Source organism: Podarcis cretensis (assembly GCF_951804945.1).
Source record: "Podarcis cretensis genome assembly, chromosome: 10".
In the NCBI taxonomy this organism is placed as follows: domain Eukaryota; kingdom Metazoa; phylum Chordata; class Lepidosauria; order Squamata; family Lacertidae; genus Podarcis; species Podarcis cretensis.
In genome coordinates this window covers 26,643,898-26,663,069 of record NC_137179.1, presented here as the reverse complement: position 1 = coordinate 26,663,069, position 19,172 = coordinate 26,643,898, and the positions used below count along the sequence as shown (strand labels likewise).

The 19,172-nt window shown below is 43.3% G+C and overlaps 1 protein-coding gene across 4 annotated transcripts in view; it reads left to right on the top strand.

Annotated features, from left to right (window-relative positions):
* SYN3 (synapsin III) overlaps nucleotides 1-19,172 on the top strand; it is a 214,478-nt gene that overhangs the window by 183,962 nt on the left and 11,344 nt on the right. For all 4 annotated transcript variants that reach the window (XM_079992670.1, XM_079992667.1, XM_079992668.1 and 1 more), the window contains exons 8-11: nucleotides 3,059-3,201; nucleotides 4,198-4,272; nucleotides 6,691-6,793; nucleotides 12,115-12,249. In XM_079992670.1, the coding sequence (XP_079848796.1) occupies nucleotides 3,059-3,201; nucleotides 4,198-4,272; nucleotides 6,691-6,793; nucleotides 12,115-12,249 (456 nt within the window). The remainder of the gene's footprint in view (nucleotides 1-3,058; nucleotides 3,202-4,197; nucleotides 4,273-6,690; nucleotides 6,794-12,114; nucleotides 12,250-19,172) is intronic.

The window sequence follows — 19,172 nt, the reverse complement described above, 5'->3', positions numbered from 1 at the left end:
AATGGCCTCCCCAAAGTTGTTGTTTGCATTCCAAGGGAAGCCTCCCTTGGGGCCAGCCATGTATTCTTTGCACCTTTCCGGTGAAACTTTTTGTGCTGATTGGAAGGCATTTGTCAATACAAGTGTCTGAAGCTTTCACAACTTGTCATGCAATCTCTGTAGGAAGCTGCAGCTGATAGTTTTAGAAAGAGTACATTGCTGAGCAAACGGACATCACACAGTTTAGCAAATAGATGGTAAATTGTACATTTGCGATTTTGCAAGACGTCTGTTCCATTTGAGGGAGACTGAATTCGTTCTTAATAGGAGTCAAAATAAATGTGCTCTTTTAAAAGTATTGAAGCATGGATGTACACACACACACTCACACTGCTTCTTTCTATGAGATGGTGGCCCTGTTCAGACCTAGGAAAGAGCAGTCATTCTGTGATAGAGCATGAGCCTAAGGTCCCAGGTTCAATCCCTGACATCTCCAGGTAGCCCTCTTTGCTCCTTAGAGTAAGAGTTGAACTCATACATGATTATTATTGATGATGATTTCAAAAATGCAGCTTCTAGTTTATGCTTTTGCATGCTCTCTTTCTCATCCTTTCTGACTGACTGCATTTTGCCCCTTTCATTTCATGCCTGTGCCTCATTTAATGGAGACAGGACTTCAGCTGCGAGATTCTGTAGAGGCATTCTGCCAAAACAACATGAGATTTATTAGTTTTATAAAGTGCTTCAACTTAAATAGGCCTGATATAAATACAACAACAAATCAGTGGTAGCTTTTTTAAAAAACACACACTCGCACGCTCTGCATCAGACTGACTCTAAATAAACTCTAATTGACATCAATACATCTGTTGCTTATCATTTTGTTTCCACAGAGAAGCTACACTTCTATCAGCTGGTAGTAACACCCACCAGATCAAAATTTCCAAATAAGCTACACACTGGAGAATAGGGGAGTCCACTAAGTGGAGCTGAAGATAAAGTTGTGTGTTTATGCTAGTATCTGAGATCTGATGCACCCCCTTAAGAAGTATGGAATACTAGGGAGTGCTAGAGCTTGAATTATAGGTGTGGTACCAGGCCAGATAATAATTATGTTCACAAGAGACTCATTGTTCTCAGAGTTTTGCAGAGCTACAGATCAAGGCTGACTCATGATGACTAGCTTAGGACTTCTTGGTTTCCGTGACAACCATCTGTCTATCCCATAAAATAACTGGCCTGACAGATAAAGCAGAACCCAATTTAGATCTTACAATGGCCTGGACATGAGATTCACTTGTATGTGAGAGACACTATTCTTAGGCCCACATCATTCCCTTCTAAAGACACAAGTTCCAGATCTCCTATGTCCCTATCTGTGTAATAGATGCTAGTGGAGGCAGCTGGATTGTAAGCATTTATGGGGAAATAATAGGGATGGGCTGAGCTGCTAATTCCATTCTGTTTTGTTCACACTGATACTGAGTCACAGGTCTTCTTGGTCCCATTGTGTGCATTTTTGCACCTTTTTGTAAAAAAAAAAAAATTAAATGTTACATAAAATGTATGCTTTTCAATACAGTCACCAGTAGAATGTGAATCTTGAATGATTTTTTAAAAATGTAAACTGTAAGAGTGATAGCTATCTAACTACTTCCACTAATGCAAGGATTTATTTCTCAGCAACGAAACTCTCCCTCTCTCTTCTCTCCTTACCTGCTCCATTCCCTAAATATGTTCTGGGTTTTCCACCATCTTGGATCTGATATGGGGAGGGTGTAGAAGACACGCAGTTGGAGGAGAGGGATAAGAAGTTCCGTTGTGTAGCCAAAAGACCATGTGCCTAGTGGAAGCGCTTCATTGGATACCAACCTGTGCTTTCATGCACCCTTTTTCTGCATCAAAAATCCACTGCAAAATCCTGGGAAGTATTTAATGAGACTGGGAGATGCATTACAACCCATAAGCAAATCCAGGATCATTGGTTCACATCAACTGCTGAAAAAAATGGACCAAACATATTCCTGCCCCATCCTTAGGACATGTAAAAGAATAACTAAAACAACAACAATGCTGCAGTATAGAGTACTTTTGTTCAGGCTTCCAGGCACTCTGTTCAAGTCTACCTCGCCCTCAGTTTCCCATTTTTCTCATCCCAGTAGTCATCCGTGGCCACTGAGAGTACTCAATCACCAGTAGACTGTTTGGGAGAGTCACCCCATACACTCACCCACCTTCACACACATTTTGAATTTCCCCCTAATTTTTTTTTTATATACTTCTACAAACCTTGGGCTTTCTCCCTGTACATGGGTGGTGCTTTAGGTTGTATAAATGGAACAAACATCTGCTTTGCAAGCAGAAGGTCCCAGGGTTCAATCGCCAACATCTCCAGGTATGGGGGTGGGCAAGTCCCCTGTCTGAAAGCCTGGGGAGCTCAGCCGATACTACCGAGCTAGAATCCAGTAGGATCCAGAATGCAGCAAACTGATTCGTCCGCAGGAGCCACCCAATCCAACTCCAGGTGGAAGTGAATCCGCGATCTGATTGGCCTGCAGGAGCAGCCAGTCAGGCTCCTGGATGAAGGAAATCAGCAACCTGATTGGCCTGCAGGAGCAGCCAATCAGGCTTCTGGAGGAGGTGAATCCGCAACCTGATTGGCCTACAGGAGCAGCCTGGAATTAGCCAATCACGCGGGGCCCATTGTGTAAATAATGTATATATAGCTAGACGTTTCGGGGAAAGTTTCATTCATTGCTACTATGAGCTGAATAAAGAGCATGAAATTCACACTCGACTCCGAGTATATTTCAGTCTGACTTGATCAAAGGCAGCTTTCTTCTAACCTCCTGGAAGACACTTAAAAGCATTGTTTTGTTGCTTTTTTTCTCCACTTCCAGAATTTGCTAATGAACAACAACCATGTTCATTTACCCATAAGCGTCATTGTCTTATAATCTTAATAAGCAAGAATATTATTATGATCAATATTTTGCTAGTTTGTAGTACTCATACACTATTGCTGCACCTTCTTACACACTCTCACACATATTCTTTTTCTACCTTTCATCAACCAAAGGTGAAAGTTGAGAACCAGCTTGACTTCCAAGACATCGCAAGCGTGGTAGCCATGGCCAAAACATACGTCACGACGGAGACTTTCATTGATTCCAAATATGATATTCGAATCCAGAAAATTGGCAACAATTACAAAGCTTACATGTGAGTTTGCTGTCAAGTTTGGGACTGGGTGGGGCGGGAAGCAAAGCTGCTCTATTGGTTTGTTTATTTTTAAAGGTATTCATGTTCAAAATTGAATGCACTTATTTCTTCTCCTAAATGCTAATTGTGGAGAACAACGTGTCTTAAACAAAAATATTCTTCTGATCCCCATTCTGTGACATAGATCAGTCCTGATGCTGCTCAGCTGTGGCCTGTGAGATCTGACAAGTGCAATGTCTGATTGTATGTCTGGGCAGGCTTTGTGACTGCTGCGCTCCTCCTGAACGCAAAGCCCGGAAGACCATGTTTGCCAGCGGCACAAGCAGCATGAGCAGACATCAACAGCTAGTTAGGAGAAAAGAGACTCGTGCCCTTTAATAACTCTTGAGAAGTCACCGGGAGAAGCTGGTGGGTGGCTTTTAGAACCATTGACTTTATGGTGGCAGAGATAGCTGCATTTCCAGCAGGCTGCCATTACAATGGAAAGCAGGCTCAATGAAAGCCAGTGTTTCCCTTTTCTTTAGAGTTTCACATCGCCCCCTTTTCACAACCAGCTCTAAAGCCCACTGATGTCTGTGGGAAGCTTTCTCTCAGCTCGTCTGGCATGGAGCCTCCTGTGCCGTTTAAATTCTACACTACAGAGCATGAGGTTAATTATTCCGCAGGCTTTTCACAGACTCTTCTACTGTACAAAGCCTGACATACCCAGAAGAGAGTTCATAAGGCCAATATAAGACTACTCAGCCAGCATTTGGATGAAGATGTAACTAAGCAGGAGGATGCCAGCACACAGAGAGAACTTCCCAGCCTCCAGATGGAGTTACACATTGACTAGGGCGTCGGCAATGGCTTAAGAGCAAAGAGGAGCACAGGGCTGAGGAAGGGTTCCCTGCCAACACCCTCCCTCATTCCCACCCTCCTTTCTTTAATATGGAGAGGAAATCACAGTGTTTGGGGGAATTTATTGTCCGCATGTGGTGTGTTTGTTTTTCCCAGGAGGACATCGATCTCTGGAAACTGGAAAGCAAACACAGGTTCTGCCATGTTGGAACAGATCGCCATGACTGAGAGGTAATGAGCAGGAGGGGCTGCAGCCAAAATGCAATATTTGGGTCAATCTGATAGGCTTGGGCCTTGGGCTTCATTAACCATTATCCCAAATACACTGTAGCACAGAGGTTCTGTTTGCATTTTGCATTCTTGACTGGGGTGAGCAGCAGTTGGCACTCAGAAAAAATAGAGCATTTCACCTGTGCATGCCTTTCCACCTCAGACCACCTACCTGCCTACTTCCCCCAGCTAAACATTATTTTGCCCAGATGGGGTGGGCACAAGAGGGGTGGCTGTTCCCCATCCCTAATCTTAAAGCCAAAAGATGCAGCCACAATAAGCCTAAACTGTTCTTTCTCAGACTCAGGTCACATAATGATGAGACTCCTACACAGAAAGCTTCCAGGGTTCAACCCACATGACAATAGTCATATGTGATCTTTTTTAATTGACACTGTATATTTCAATATGTCTCAGGGGAAGGGCTGCAGCTCAGTGGCACAGGATGTGCTTTGCATGCAGAAGACCAGGTTCAGTCCCTATCATTTCCAAGCAGGGCTGGAGAACCATGCAAAACCCCACAGGATGGCTGCCAGTCAGCGGAGGTCATGAATAGTGACCTCCCAATGTTGTTGGTCTCCAACTCCCATTGGGCCCAGCCAGCATGGCCAATGGACAGGAATGATGGGAGCTGTAGCCCACATTGAGTACCACTAGTGCAAAGAGCATTGAGCTACTGTAGATGGGATGATTTGATTTGATTTGATTTGATTTGATTTGATTTGATTTGATTTGATTTGATTTGATTTGATTTGATACAGGGCCGATTCCTATGTACACAGCCACAGAAAGAAGCTGCAGTTTGCACTGAACTGCCTCCTTGTTATCCGCACTCACTCCTGCATTAAGGCCTTGAATGAGACCAGCTAACAAATTTCATATCTGTACTTATACAGATTTTGAACCAAGAAATATTCACCATCCTGCATCTCCAATCCCTCTTCCTCAGTCCTTGCATGAACAGTGCAAAGCCCTTTGCTCATCAGTTTCATGCGGTCCTCCCTGCTGCACTGGCCTTGCAGTGCCTTGTGTATTAGCATGGAGAACCTGCCTGATTCATGGGGTTAATCCTCAATGTCAACAGCCCATTCCTGGCACCCCTCTCCTCATACATACCCAGTGTGGGAAAGAATTAGCTCACCGGTATGAATATATTTATACTTCGCCACTTCCCTGCCAAGAAAGGTATTCAGATGATCACCTCTGGCCCCTTTCTTTCTGCCTTCTCCAAGGGCTTTGTTGCCTCATTCTGCAACGGCAACAACATTGTGGGTAGGGTGGTATTATTCAGAAATGGTATTGAGATCTCCTTCTTTCTCTCTCTATCACACATGAGCTGCAGTTGTCGGAGGTATGCCTCCTGCCTCAGCTAAGGCAACCAGATGCAAAAGAGGACTTCCGTATCTCAGGCCATCTCTCAGAAAGGATATTGTAGAGCTGGGAAAGGTGCAGAAAAGGGCAGCCTAAAATGATCAGGCGAATTGGTGAGGGTGCACGATTAAAGTTACACAAGGTGTGGGAAAAGTGAAAAAGAGGGATATTTTTCTCCATCTCTTATAATATGAGAACCTAGGGCTAGCCAATAAAGAGCTGAATGTTGGGAGATTCAGGACAAGCAAAAGTAAGAACATACGCACACATCAGCATTGTCAAACTATGGAATTCACTGCCAGATAATGTGGCTTTAAAATATAGAATTAGGCAACTTCACGGAAGAAAAGGTTGTCCACAGCTAATAGCCGTGGTGCTGCGTTCTGCATCCAGAACTAGAAGCATCATGCCTCAGAATGCAAGGCACTGGAGAACAACAGCAAGAGACATTTGCCCTCACATCCTGTTAGTGAGTTTGACTACTGTGGGAAACTGGATATTGGACTAGATAAGCCTTTGGTCTGATCCTGCAGGGCTGCTCTTGTGTTCTGACCAACCCACTATATGACCACATACTTTCACAGTCCTGTGTACAACACATTTGTTTTAACAACTATGGTGCTAACTGGCTGGATGACTAATTGTGTGCTTTGAGTGCTGCATAGAACACCATGCCCTTCAAAAAGAAGCACTATATTGAGAGAAGACATTTTGATTATCACAATAGATAAGTAACAACTCTAGACAAATAAACAGGCCAATTTCTCTTTGTGTTTGCCCAGGATTGCTTCCTGCTCTCTCACTCGGTTGCAGAGCCATAAAAGTGATGACTTTAATGCCTAGGAAATCAATTGCAGAATTAATCTATGGGGTCAACCATGCATTCCAAGCCTCATAAGATGTTTATATATTTGGCTGGAAGTTAAGAAAACTGATATCTCTGAAGAGGGGGCTATTTGGGGTTATTTTTTTGCAGTTTCTACAAGCAATCTTATGTGGTTTTTGCAGATATCGACTCTGGGCAGATTCCGTTGCAGAGATGTTTGGAGGCCTTGACATCTGCGCAGTCAAAGCTGTCCACAGCAAGGATGGAAAAGATTATATAATTGAGGTGAGAGGTTGAATGAGTGGCATGTAAGCATCATTCAAAAAGGATGTGTAACAAAGTATATATTACATTATTTGACACACACAGAGGCATGCATGTATGTAGAAACTCCTGTGCATGGCAAGTGCCCCTCATTCATTTATTCAACCACGCTCCATATATTCAATGCACATTCATTTAACAGAAGCACAGAGTATATCTGACAATGACTTATCCACACTTAACTTTTGCCCTGTGCTTTCTAGGCACAGGTCAGCACTTTCCTGGTCTGTATCTGAGTGCTTCCCCCCCCCACACACACACCCCGCTTTCCCCAGGAAAGCCCACTCTTTAATGCTGAATCAGAACAAATGGCTTGATCACAGACTCATAGGTATCTCAGATGACTTCAGGCTGTTCTCAAGCCATGTATCTCTGGGTCTGTAACTAGCAGATCTCTCAGAAATTAGCTGGCCTGAGATGCTATTAGCAGTGATAGCAAAATGAAACTTCCATGTTCAGAGGCATTCTGCCTTGGGGAGACCCACATGCTGGGGAGAAACAACAGGGAATGTCCCTCCCCTCTTGAGAGTCCTCTCCAGGTGTTTGAGAAACAGAACACTCAATTGTCAAGGAATCATTTATCAGGAAGGAATCTTTGAGGTCCAACCCCTCTGCTCAGTGCAGGATCTCCAATGCAGGATACAACTACAGTATCCCTAATAGCCATCAATCCTGTTAAATACCTCCAGCAAAGGAAAGCTCAGTGTCTGTACCAGTGGCTGTCTGTACCACTGTAAAACAAGCTGTAGGAAATTTCTTCTAAGGTTTAGGCAAAATCTGCTTCCTGGAAATTTCCATCCAATGGTTCTAGTCCTGCCCTCTGGAGCAATAATATGACATGTCTTCTGCAGGACACATATTTGAACCTTAGCGGGACCTTGCCATGGCCCATCTAGGTAGTGCTTGTTGGTTTCTGCTTCCTTCACTGTGCAGCGAAAGTGCTTGTCACGAGACAGGTGTTTACATTCCACAGTCAATTGCTGTTGGAGTTTCTCACGGGAAAGGAGACTGGATGTGACGTACACTGGTTTCCTGTTTTTCACTGTTCTAGCAGTTGTTCTCTCCGTGCTTCAGAGGGAGAGGATGCTTTCTCTGCTCCGGCAGAGGCAAGATGTTTTTCTGTAACCTACCAGCTTTGAAGTGTAAATAAAGTAATATAGAGTATGTGGCACGTACTCCTCATCATTCCGCTGTGCACGGGACACTGCAATATCAACAGTGCTTAGATTTTTATGTTCTCAAGACCATGCAAGCCTCTTAGGAACATGAGTCAACTTGATATGTCTATCAGTTAGGAGTGGGGAATGCTATGAATGGAAATACTAAATGAAAAAGCTCTGTGTTGACCTGAAGAAAGCGTAATATTTTCAGCAAGCACCTCTAAAATAATGTTTCCAGATATGTGAAATACATCTGTCCATGTCATCGTTGTCCCTCGCCTGCCCTGCAGTGATCAGAAAGATGAGAGAGTGGGGAAAAGAGAACAGAGAACCCCATCCCTTTTCTCCCACCGTCTCCTCCACTTCTGCACTAAGACAAGGCTAAACTTGTTGCCATTTTCGACTGAACAAGGATGCTGGCAGGAAGGAAGGAAGGAAAGAGCTGATTAATCACATCAAAGGAGTGGTGGGTAGAATGGCAGAAAGGATAAACACAGAGCAGTAGCACAATTCTCACAGGAGGCTGGCTGAGTCCAAAGAACAGCAAGACAGACGGCATTACTGATTGCCACCTGGCCAAATAAATTACTCTGGCCTGCTCCTGTGTGTTTAACATCCGCAGATAGGTAGAAATCAGCAGGCACAGCTTTCCACTTCATTGTGCAGTACCAGGTGCCTGTAAAACAGAGATGGCCAACCTGTGGCCCTCCAGATGTCATACTATAGCTCCCATTAGCCCTGGACACTGGCAGGAACTGATGGGAATTGCAGTCCAACCACATTTGGAGGACCACAGGCTCCCCAAAGCTGCTGTAAAAGATAGCAGCACAAAAGGAGCAAAATGTGGGTGTCAAAACAAAGATTTATGGTGTGTCTTTGCTTGATCTTTTGATACCTGCATTGGCTACAAATGAAATGATTATTAAAGGCTCTTCAGCGGGACTTGTGGGGGGCATTAACAGGTGCCTTTGGCCCTATGTGTTAATTTTGCTCCCCTGTTGTCCTGCTGAAATGAAACCTCTGAACTCTTGAACTGGAGGTGCAACTTATTTGAGATGGTAACTAAAATGAAAGAGGAACTCCCCAAGGAGTCTGTGGGTGGCATGAATAATGAACTGCTGTGTCCCAGGAACACACACCAGCTGGGACAAACCATGGCTGGAAAAGCTAGCCTTTTGAAGTGAGGCCTGCCGTGCCAAGGGGGTCCTTGCTGGTGGGAGTCGGGTCGGTCAGGCCACTGGAGAAAGGGGTGGGCATTTGAAAAAGAGAGATCTTTTTTTGTATATATTGTTGAAATTTCTCAAAGCTGAAATTGGAGACCTGCTCAGTGGGGGGAGGAGATCATCAAGGCGACTGTGCGGAAGAATGAGCAAGTGTCCTTGGTTACTGTGTGAGGATGCTGGAACGGAGACACGGTGTCTGCCCTGCTGTAAACTCCACCAACGCAGGAAGATGAGCAAAGCCGACTGAGAGCTACATCCAGGGCCACTGACACATCCAGAGAGCTGTACGTGGGAGAGCACTCTCCCACCCACTGAGTTTGGAGAAGCTGATGAGAACCACATGAGCCCCGTGGCGATGGCACATTCTTGCGCTGCGCAAGTATCCTGTAGGAATCGGTGGCAGGTCAAAGGTTGTGTGAGACAAGTGTGCTGCCAGGAGAGGAAAATATGTTTGCTTTAGGCTTCTCTGATGTCCCTCCTTTTCTTGCAAATCATCCGAGACCAGTTACTGGCACGGTTGCTGCTGGGACACTTTCAAGGGCGGCCAGAGAAAGCTGTCCCACTAGTGCCCTGGTACAAAATTCAGTATGAATTGGGGTAGGGGACAACGTAGCTCCAGAATTATGGTATAATAATATCATAATCATTGTCTTAAAACGTTGGAAGGGAGAAGAAAGTAAAGAAGAGGCAGAGGGATTCTGCCTCCGGGTAGGACTGGGTCTAAAGCCTTAGGGAACCACTACCAGTCAGGGTCAACCATGCTGAGCTTGGAGCCAGTCTAAGGCTGCTCCAAACTGAGGTTCAAAGCACAGAAAAAGGCCGGGGCACTTCTTTTCTGATCAGTTGGCAACCCCAATAGCCAGAATGGCCATCTTGCCACTGTTTGGACTTTGCTGGCCTCCCAAGAGCTTTGTGTGTGTAAACCCACTTATCATTTTGCCATTGCATGAACCCACCATCCCTCTGATGTGATGGAATAGGCGCTTTCTTTCTTTCCTTCCTTCCACTCAGCCAACCTCCCTGCTCTTCTTAACTCCTGAGAACAGCAACAAGTTTAGCCTTCGTGTCTCACCACAGTACACAGAGGTTGAGGAGATAGCTAGGGAAAGGGGTATGGGTTCCCACCCCCATCCTTTGCCCATCTCCCTCCCTCTCCCTCTGAGATACCTTATCAGGAGAGAGCAGCTGTACCAGCAGGACACAGCTGCTGACCTTGCACAGTGGTGAAGGCTGGAGCCACATGGGACTCTGTTTTGTCTCAGCCGTTACATGGAAGTCTTATTTTCAGCGAAGGGGGGGAAATGTTTCTGCTTTGTATATGCCAGCTTTGTGTCTAGCTTCACGTGTTTATCTCAGCATTGTAAGGTCAGGTTTTATTTAATATCTGGCAACAAAGAAAACTTTTGTGGTGATGTGGCAGAAATAACCAAAGTAGCCTCCATTCTCATTAGGGACCTGTGGCTTCCTTTATTTCAGGGGTGGGGAGCCTGTAGCCCTCCAGACATTGCTGGACTACAAATCCCATCATCCCTTACCATTAGTCATGCTGGCTGGGGAGGCTGATGGGAGTTGGAGTGAGACAGCCGCAGGCTGCCCATTCCTGCTTTACATTATTACCGCTATTGGAGCTCACTAGCAAAATAGCCCCCACCTTTGGTGGGTGGTTCAAATACGCAGCAATGGCACAGCCTATCAGTGTGCCCTACTTTACAGAGGACAGTCCTCTGTCTGAAGGGCTGTCCAGTCCACGTTTGGTTTAAAGAGAAATAAACTTTAGAAGAAAGACCTTGAAGTTGCCTATCGGCAACTGACACCTAGACCAGGCAGGCAGGCAGGCATAAACACCACCTGGTCATAATCTGGTAGCCTGCTATAGTGACATGCATTGAATTTCTATTTAAAGTATACATGTTTCTAAATGTGCTGGGAATCACAATTGGGGACAGCACTGTTGCTGCCTACTCCATTCTGTGGACTATAGAGGGCTCCTGTTTTGGGTGCCAGGCAAGTCCTTTTCTAGGATACTCCATTCCATTCCACCAGCACCCCATTTTCCTCCCCCCACCCACCCACTCACTTCTCAATGAACACCCAGTATTTTATGGCCACCAAGCAAACTATTGGGCTGTTTTTGAAGCACCCCTTCCTTTACTTTATTCTAATTTTTATACTTCTGCAAGCCCTGGAGTCCCCCACCCCACCCCCCACTACTGAGAACTTTCCTCGTGTGTGGATGTTGCCATTTTGACTGTGTAAGGATCTACACTCAGAGAATAAATTTGCTATTATAATAATTAGGGTTGCCATATTTCAAAAAGTAAAGATGCAATTTTTCAATTGACAAAGCGCCACATTTCAGAAATCCCCCCACCGCCGGGCATCAATTCCGCCTTTCAAATCCCAGTATGGCAGCCCTAAATAAGTTAAATAACAATTATTATGTTGCTTTGAGTACAAAGTTTGCAGGGTACAATAGCCCCATCTAGTGATCACAAATCAGCCTGTGCCATTAGATGTAAATAAGGCTTCTATTTCCACATGGAATCAGAAGCTGCCAGGTTAGATAACAGGTGGGCAGAGGGGTTGCCCAAGAGAATTGCCTGTGGCTCAGGTAAGCTAATTCAGGTTGATTCACAGGGCTCCAATGGCTCCCTGATGTGCTGCTCCCCCCTCCCTTTTTTAGACAGGCTGAAAAGCCTAACACTATGCTTAAGTGAATGCTTACCTTAAGCATTACCAATTGGCAATCATGAAGGTATGCAGTGATGGTCCTGCATCTTATCTGTCCACATTTCCCCAACTCTTGGGTTCTGCATTTGCCCCATTAGCTAAAGGTGGTCTGAAGGTGAGGATCTGGCTGCCACTGATATAAAAGGACTCATTTCATCTCTTTGTGCAGGTGATGGACAGCTCAATGCCTCTGATTGGAGAGCATGTGGAGGAAGACAGACAGCTAATTGTGGACCTGGTTATCTCCAGAATGACGCAAGCCTGCCTGAGTGTGGGGTCGTCCCCTTCCCCTCTGCGGCCTTGGGTAAGATCAGACAGTCTGCCCCCAAAGCCTGCATTTTCTCACAGTCCTAACAAGAGCTCAGGTGACCCAAAAATATTTCTAAATGCAGTTTTTTCCAATGGCATCAGAAAACAAAATGATGCTCTATAACTTAGTGGTTAGTGATACTAACATATAAATCCTGCATGTAGTTCTGCATGTAGGCTGTAGTTTGAAGGGGAAGACTAGGGAGGAGTGGCTTCTCTTAAGCCTAGGGCTGAGCACCTCAGCTGTCCAATGCAGTCCTCTCATCAGTCCTGCTCTGCTCTTTTCCTGAGGCTTTTTGCCTGGCTGAAATGTAGCCTTGAATAGCAATCATGTTTTTTGATTCTCTGGATGAAAGATTGAGAGATGCATTAAGGAGGGAGGGCTAGAAACCTCTGACTTGGATGTGCTTAGAATGTCGCCAACTGTTCAGAGGTAAAGGTCACAACCCACTTTTGTCTTTGGCTTTGCCACCCTAGAAAGTTACACATGAGGGCACATGAGCCCAAGCACTGAAGAAAGTTCCCTACTCCTGAATTAACTCTTTGTCCCCTGAAATTCCCTTCCGACCAGCTTTGAACCCCACTTCTACCTGCTAACAAAAAGGTACAGCTACATATAGTACTGCCTACAATATATTCAAAGAATGTTGGAAGACTTTGATTGATTTGCATATGCTGTTTTTCCATTACTACTACTACTACTACTACTACTGCTATTATATTTTACAAAGAAGGACCTCAGAAAATGATCACAGGGTCTGGGTAGGTTCATATGAAGAGAAGTGGTCCTCGAGGTATTGTGGTCCTGAGCCGTTTAAGGCTTTATATGTTAAAACCAACACTTTGAATTGGGCCTGGAAACTAATTGGCAGCGAGTGCACTTGGGTCAGGATTGGTGTAATATGTTCAAACCATCTTGCCCCCACGAGCAACCTGCATGCTGAATTCTGCACCAGCTGAAGCTTCTGAACAGTCTTCAGAGGCAGCCCTATACATTGCAGCAATCTAACTTAGAAGGGGAAGAAATGGAGGCAGTGAGAGATTTTACTTTCTTGGGCTCCATGATCACTGCAGATGGTGACAGCAGTCACCAAATTAAAAGACACCTGCTTCTTGGGAGAAAAGCAATGACAAACCTAGACAACATCTTAAAAAGCAGAGAAATCACCTTGCCGACAAAGGTCTGTATAGTTAAAGCTATGGTTTTCCCAGTAGTGATGTATGGAAGTGGGAGCTGGACCATAAAGAAGGCTGATCACCGAAGAATTATGGTGCTGGAGGAGACTCTTGAGAGTCCCAAGGACTACAAGATCAAACCTATCAATTCTGAAGGAAATCAGCCCTGAGTGCTCACTGGAAGGACAGATCATGAAGCTGAGGTTCCAATACTTTGGCCACCTCATGAGAAGAGAAGACTCCCTGAAAAAGACCCTGATGTTGGGAAAGATTGAGGGCACAAGGAGAAGGGGACGACAGAGGACGAGGTGGTTGGACAGTGTTCTCGAAGCTACAAACATGAGTTTGACCAAGCTGCGGGAGGCAGTGGAAGACAGGAGTGCCTGGTGTGGGACTTCCGGTTTCGGTCGCGGTCGGTGAAGAAGCGCAGAGAGCCCCTGTAAGGGTTTTCTGGGCAGCACGGAGGCTTGGGGGAGCCGCATAGGCACTGCGCCCCCCAAAAATCCCAGGGGGGAGACCCCTGGGGGATAGGGTTCCCGGCAGCGTGGAAGCGGTTTGTCTACCGGGTTTTCTCTCTTCTCTGGGAGGGAAACTCGGGATGGAGCCGCGAGCGCAAGAAGGGGATACACCGACTCCGTGTTGTGATGCCTCTAGCTTCTGCCGAAAAAAGAGCGACGAGCCTCCACAAGATAAAACGGACTCCCCTACGTGTGGTGAGTTAAAGTATCTATAAAAATTGGAGTTTAAGCGAGGGGAGCCATGGATGTTTAAAGATTTTGGCAAGGAATCCATCCGGTTGAGAGCAGAAAAATGGCGCGGGCTACAGAATCTCAGACGTAAAAAAGGAAGTAGCCGCTTCGGTCCTTCTCTATACAGCCTGACTGAGTACAGAACGACGGGGCATTTCCCACCCCTATCAACAAGTTATCAACTATTAATTATAAAGTAACGAATTATTAGCTACAAATCAGTGAGGAAGATGTCTGGTTGAACTATTCTCTACCGTGTATCCTGCTTCCTCCGTTGAAAGACGGAGATACTGTTGCAACCTATAACTGAGCTACAATTACAACTGAGCTATGCGGCTGGGATTGTACTAAAAGCGGCGCTAAAGGGAGAAGTAGGAGAGAGCGGCGCAGCAAAGAGAAGTGGGAGAAAGCGGCGGCGAGAGAGTAAAAGAAAAAACGAAAAGACAAAGAGACAAAGGTGGTCTTCCAATACAAACGCCGCTGGGAATATTGTGTTGAAAACTCTCTGGAACGCCTTTTGGAGCTGAGCATGGATACTTTAAACAAAGCATTGTGAGCTAAGTACAGTGGGGGGAGGCGATACTATAATGTTAATTTAAGGAGTGTTTTACCCCTCCCACTATCTCACACACCATCCCTCCCCCTCTCTCTCCCTCTCCCTCTCTCTCGCTCCTTTGATACCACTAACCTGTATGACGTCAGTCTCCTCCCCTGAGGTCTAGCAATTGAATTGATAGACTCTGCTACAATTTAAGGGGGAAAACAAAGTTTGAATTTGAACTGGTTTGTGCACTGGACACCATTTTAGGGTACAGGAGGAGCTGTGTTTGACAGTGTGGAACTTTAACATATAACAAACTCTGTTACTTACCTTCATTGACGGTGCTGGACATTTCTATAATAATTTTGAACTCTGTGCCCAAATTACGCCTACCTTTACTAATGTTGGATTAGGCCGCCAAGTGGCCGAAGTGTTTCGAAGATTTTGGAGATATTGAAGAGACCGAGTTCAAATTTGGACAGTCTAATATACTCTGTGTGAAATAATTTAGGTAATATTCGTGTTCTCGCTGGAGACATCCTCCATGTGCTTGATTTGATTCAATATAGTTAAGTACTTAGCATAGATCTGAATCCATTTTTTAAGGGGTCATATTTCTCCATATTTGAATATTTGAATATATACTCAACAGTGGGTTAAACCCAATTTATGGTTGTGTCTGCCCCCTCAATGTTCCAATGTTCCTGGAGAAATACCTAATTCTGACTTATCCCCATATCTCTCTCTGGTGTCGTGCAATATTTATTTATCTTTTGAGCTAAAAAAGGATTAATAGAATAATCCCCCATATTCTTTTGGAAGGGACAGAGGTTTAAATTTACACAAGAAAGAGAAAAGATTGTGAGCCCTCTAAGGGAGAGAATTTGTATAAAAGAAAATACGTGAAAACTGAGACACAATGTGGGGTAAGGATGGGAAAAAAGTGGGGGGGACCCCAAGTGAAAGAAAGCTATCCCGACAAGAAGAGATCAAGGATATAGATATTCTATGGCTGAAAATTAAGGAAGAGTTTAAACAAAATGAAACTCATATGGAAAAAAAATGGGAGAAATACAGGAATTAATAGACAGGAAGATAGAAGGAGCGGTAGGAGAACTCTCAGCAAAAATTCAAGATTTATCTGTTAAATCAAAAATATGTGAGGAAACTAACAAAAAAATTCAAAAAGAGATGAGAGAACAGAAAAAAGAAAGGATAAAGGAAGAAATGAGAGAAATGAACAAAACACAGGAACAAATATGGGACAGTTTAGCGATGACAGAAATGCGACAGAAACATCTTCATCTTAAATTCAGAGGAATAGGGGAGGAAACCAAAGAGAATATAAAAGAAAAGATGACTAAGGAATTAGCTAAATGGCTAGAATTGGAAGAGGAAGAAGTGGCGGGCACAATGGAGAATGCCTTTAGAGTAAAAACAAGAACCCAGCAACACAGGTCTAAAAACACCTTGGGGACTGTCTGGTAATTCTAAATTCAATCGAGATGAAGAATTTAATACTAAAAACTAGTTATCATAAAAAACTGATAATTGATGATAGACCAATTATTGTACTAAAAGAAATACCAGTTAGGCTTCTGCGTAAAAGGGAAGGATACAGACAGATAGCCGGGATTCTGAGGAGAAATAACATACAATATAGATGGGAATTCCCTGAGGGGATTACCTTTTTTTTAAAGACAAAAGATTTAAACTGACAGATACCCAGGAGGTGGAAAAATTTCTGAGACGGTATGAGAAAGAGCTTGGCAAGGTAGAAGACAGGATAAGAGATAGAGAGGGATCAAGAGAGGGGAAAAAAAGAAAGAGGGAGAGGAAGGAAAGACAGGAGAGACAGGAAGGAAATGAAGTGGAAGAAGAAGAACTAGAAATAGAAAAGGAAGAGGGAGTGGTGGGAAGTGAGGAAGAGGAAGAGGAAAATTACCCTGGGAACGGAAGCCCTAAGACATAAACTTGAAAATTTCGACGGATTAAATAGAACTTGTACTAACAATGCCATTGAATGTTATGACTTGGAATGTAAATGGTTTGAATGAAAAATCAAAAAGGAATAAAGTAGAGAAAGTTGTGAGGAATAAAAACTATGATGTGATTTGCTGGCAAGAGACTCATGTAGCTAAAAAACACAAACATATATTGATAAACAAAAGGTTAGGAGTAGAATTTATTAATTCGGACGTAAATAAAAAGAGAGGGCTGGTGATTTACGTGAAAGAGAAATGGGACCCAAGATTAATATGTAAGGATACCGAAGGAAGAATTCTGGGGGTCCAAATTAACTATCAAGGGGAAAAACTTAACATAGTGACTGTGTATGCACCCAATACAAACAAAGCGGAATTTTTTCAAAAACTGGAACAAGTGCTATTAGAACTAGAAAATCATAAAATAATTCTGCTGGGAGATTTGAATGGTGTCCCCTCACCAGAGTTAGATAGAAATGAGAAAAAGAGGAAAGGGAACCAAGGGAAACTCCCAAAGGCTTTTGATAACCTCCAAATGAATTTAGATCTAATTGACATTTGGAGATATAAAAACCCAAGAGTGAAACAATTCACGCATTTCTCAGAACCTCATCAGAGTTGGGGCAGAATTGATCAGATATGGGTTTCAAGAGAACTATCGATAAGAACAACGAAATGTGAAATACAACCTAGAACCCTCTCTGACCACAACCCAATTATGCTGGAAATAAAAGGTAAATCATTGGGCCCATATAGATGGAGAATGAATGAATATTTATTTGAAATCGATGAAATAATCGAAAAGGCTAAAAACACTCTGAAAGAATATTTTGACATAAATTTGAATAAGGAAACAAAAATTGATATAGTTTGGGATGCGAGTAAGGCGGTGTTAAGAGGATTTTTAATACAACAGAACAGCTATAGAAGAAAACTGAGAGAAGCAAAGATGAAATACTTAAAAAATTAAGAGACTGTGAGGAAAAACTAATAATAGATCCAAGGGATGAGAGGACTAAACAAATTGCTAAAGTGTTACAGACAGAATATTCGACACTAATAAGCCAAGAAGTAGAATGGAGAATTAAATCAATGAAGCAAAAATATTTTGAATCTGCAAACAAAACGGGGCGTCTACTGGCGTGGCAACTAAGAAAAAGGAAAAACCAGAATGTAATTAACAAAATTAAAATAGGAGAGCAAATATTAGAAGACCCCGGCAAAATAGAGGAAAAATTCCTACAATTTTACGAAAATCTCTACAAAAAGGAAGATGAAGAGCCAGTAGAAATAGAAAATTATCTGAAGAGAAATAAAGGAGAGCAGCTGACGGATGAAGAAAAAATATATTTAAATAAATTAATAACAACAGACGAGGTTAAAGATGCAATTAAAAAAATGAAGCCAGGGAAAGCACCAGGACCGGATGGTCTGTCACAAAAATATTATAAAGTCTTAGAAGAACATCTGGCTCCGGTCCTTCGCGATGTAATGAATAACACCCTACAAGGAGGAAGGATGCCTAACTCCTGGAAGGAGGCCTACATAACTTTAATTCCGAAACCAGAGTCGGATAAGTTGGATATCAGAAACTATAGACCGATATCATTACTTAATAACGACTATAAGATCTTTGCGGAAATAATGGCTAATAGGCTTAAAAAATACCTATCAAAATCTATCCACAAAGATCAAGCTGGTTTTCTACCAAATAGATACCTAAAAGATAATGTAAGACATATAGTAAATGTCATTGAATACCTGGAACTTAAGATCGACATCCCGGCAGCCTTAATCTTTATCGATGCTGAAAAGGCATTTGATAATGTATCCTGGCAGTTTCTACTAAAATGTATGCAGAGAGTTGGAATGGAGGGGCCATTTATGGAGGGTATAAGAGCAATTTATTTGGGTCAGAAAGCCAAGTTGATTATCAATAATAACTTAACAAATTCGTTTGAGATCTCGAAAGGTACAAGACAGGGATGCCCCCTGTCTCCTCTCTTGTTTATTATGGTGCTAGAAATAATTACAAACAAAATAAGGGAAACCCCGGTAATAAAAGGAATTAGTATTGGAGGGAAAGAATACAAACTAAAAGCCTACGCAGATGACTTGGTAATATCATTAAGAGATCCAGTAGAGCATATCGATAAAGTCATGGAGTTGTTGGAAGAATTTGGGAAACTGGCTGGCTTTAAACTGAATAAGGCTAAAACCAAGATGTTAACAAAGAATATATCTGAAGATCAAAGAAACCAGCTTGAGCAAAAAACGGGAATTAAGGTCGTGAAAAAGGTGAAATACCTAGGTATTTGGATTACTACGAAAAATATAAATTTAGTGGAAGATAATTACATAAAGACCTGGAAAGAAGTTAAAAAATATTTAGAGACCTGGAGCCGGCTAAAACTCTCCTGGTCGGGGAAGATGGCAGTAATTAAGATGAGCATTCTTCCAAGGCTGC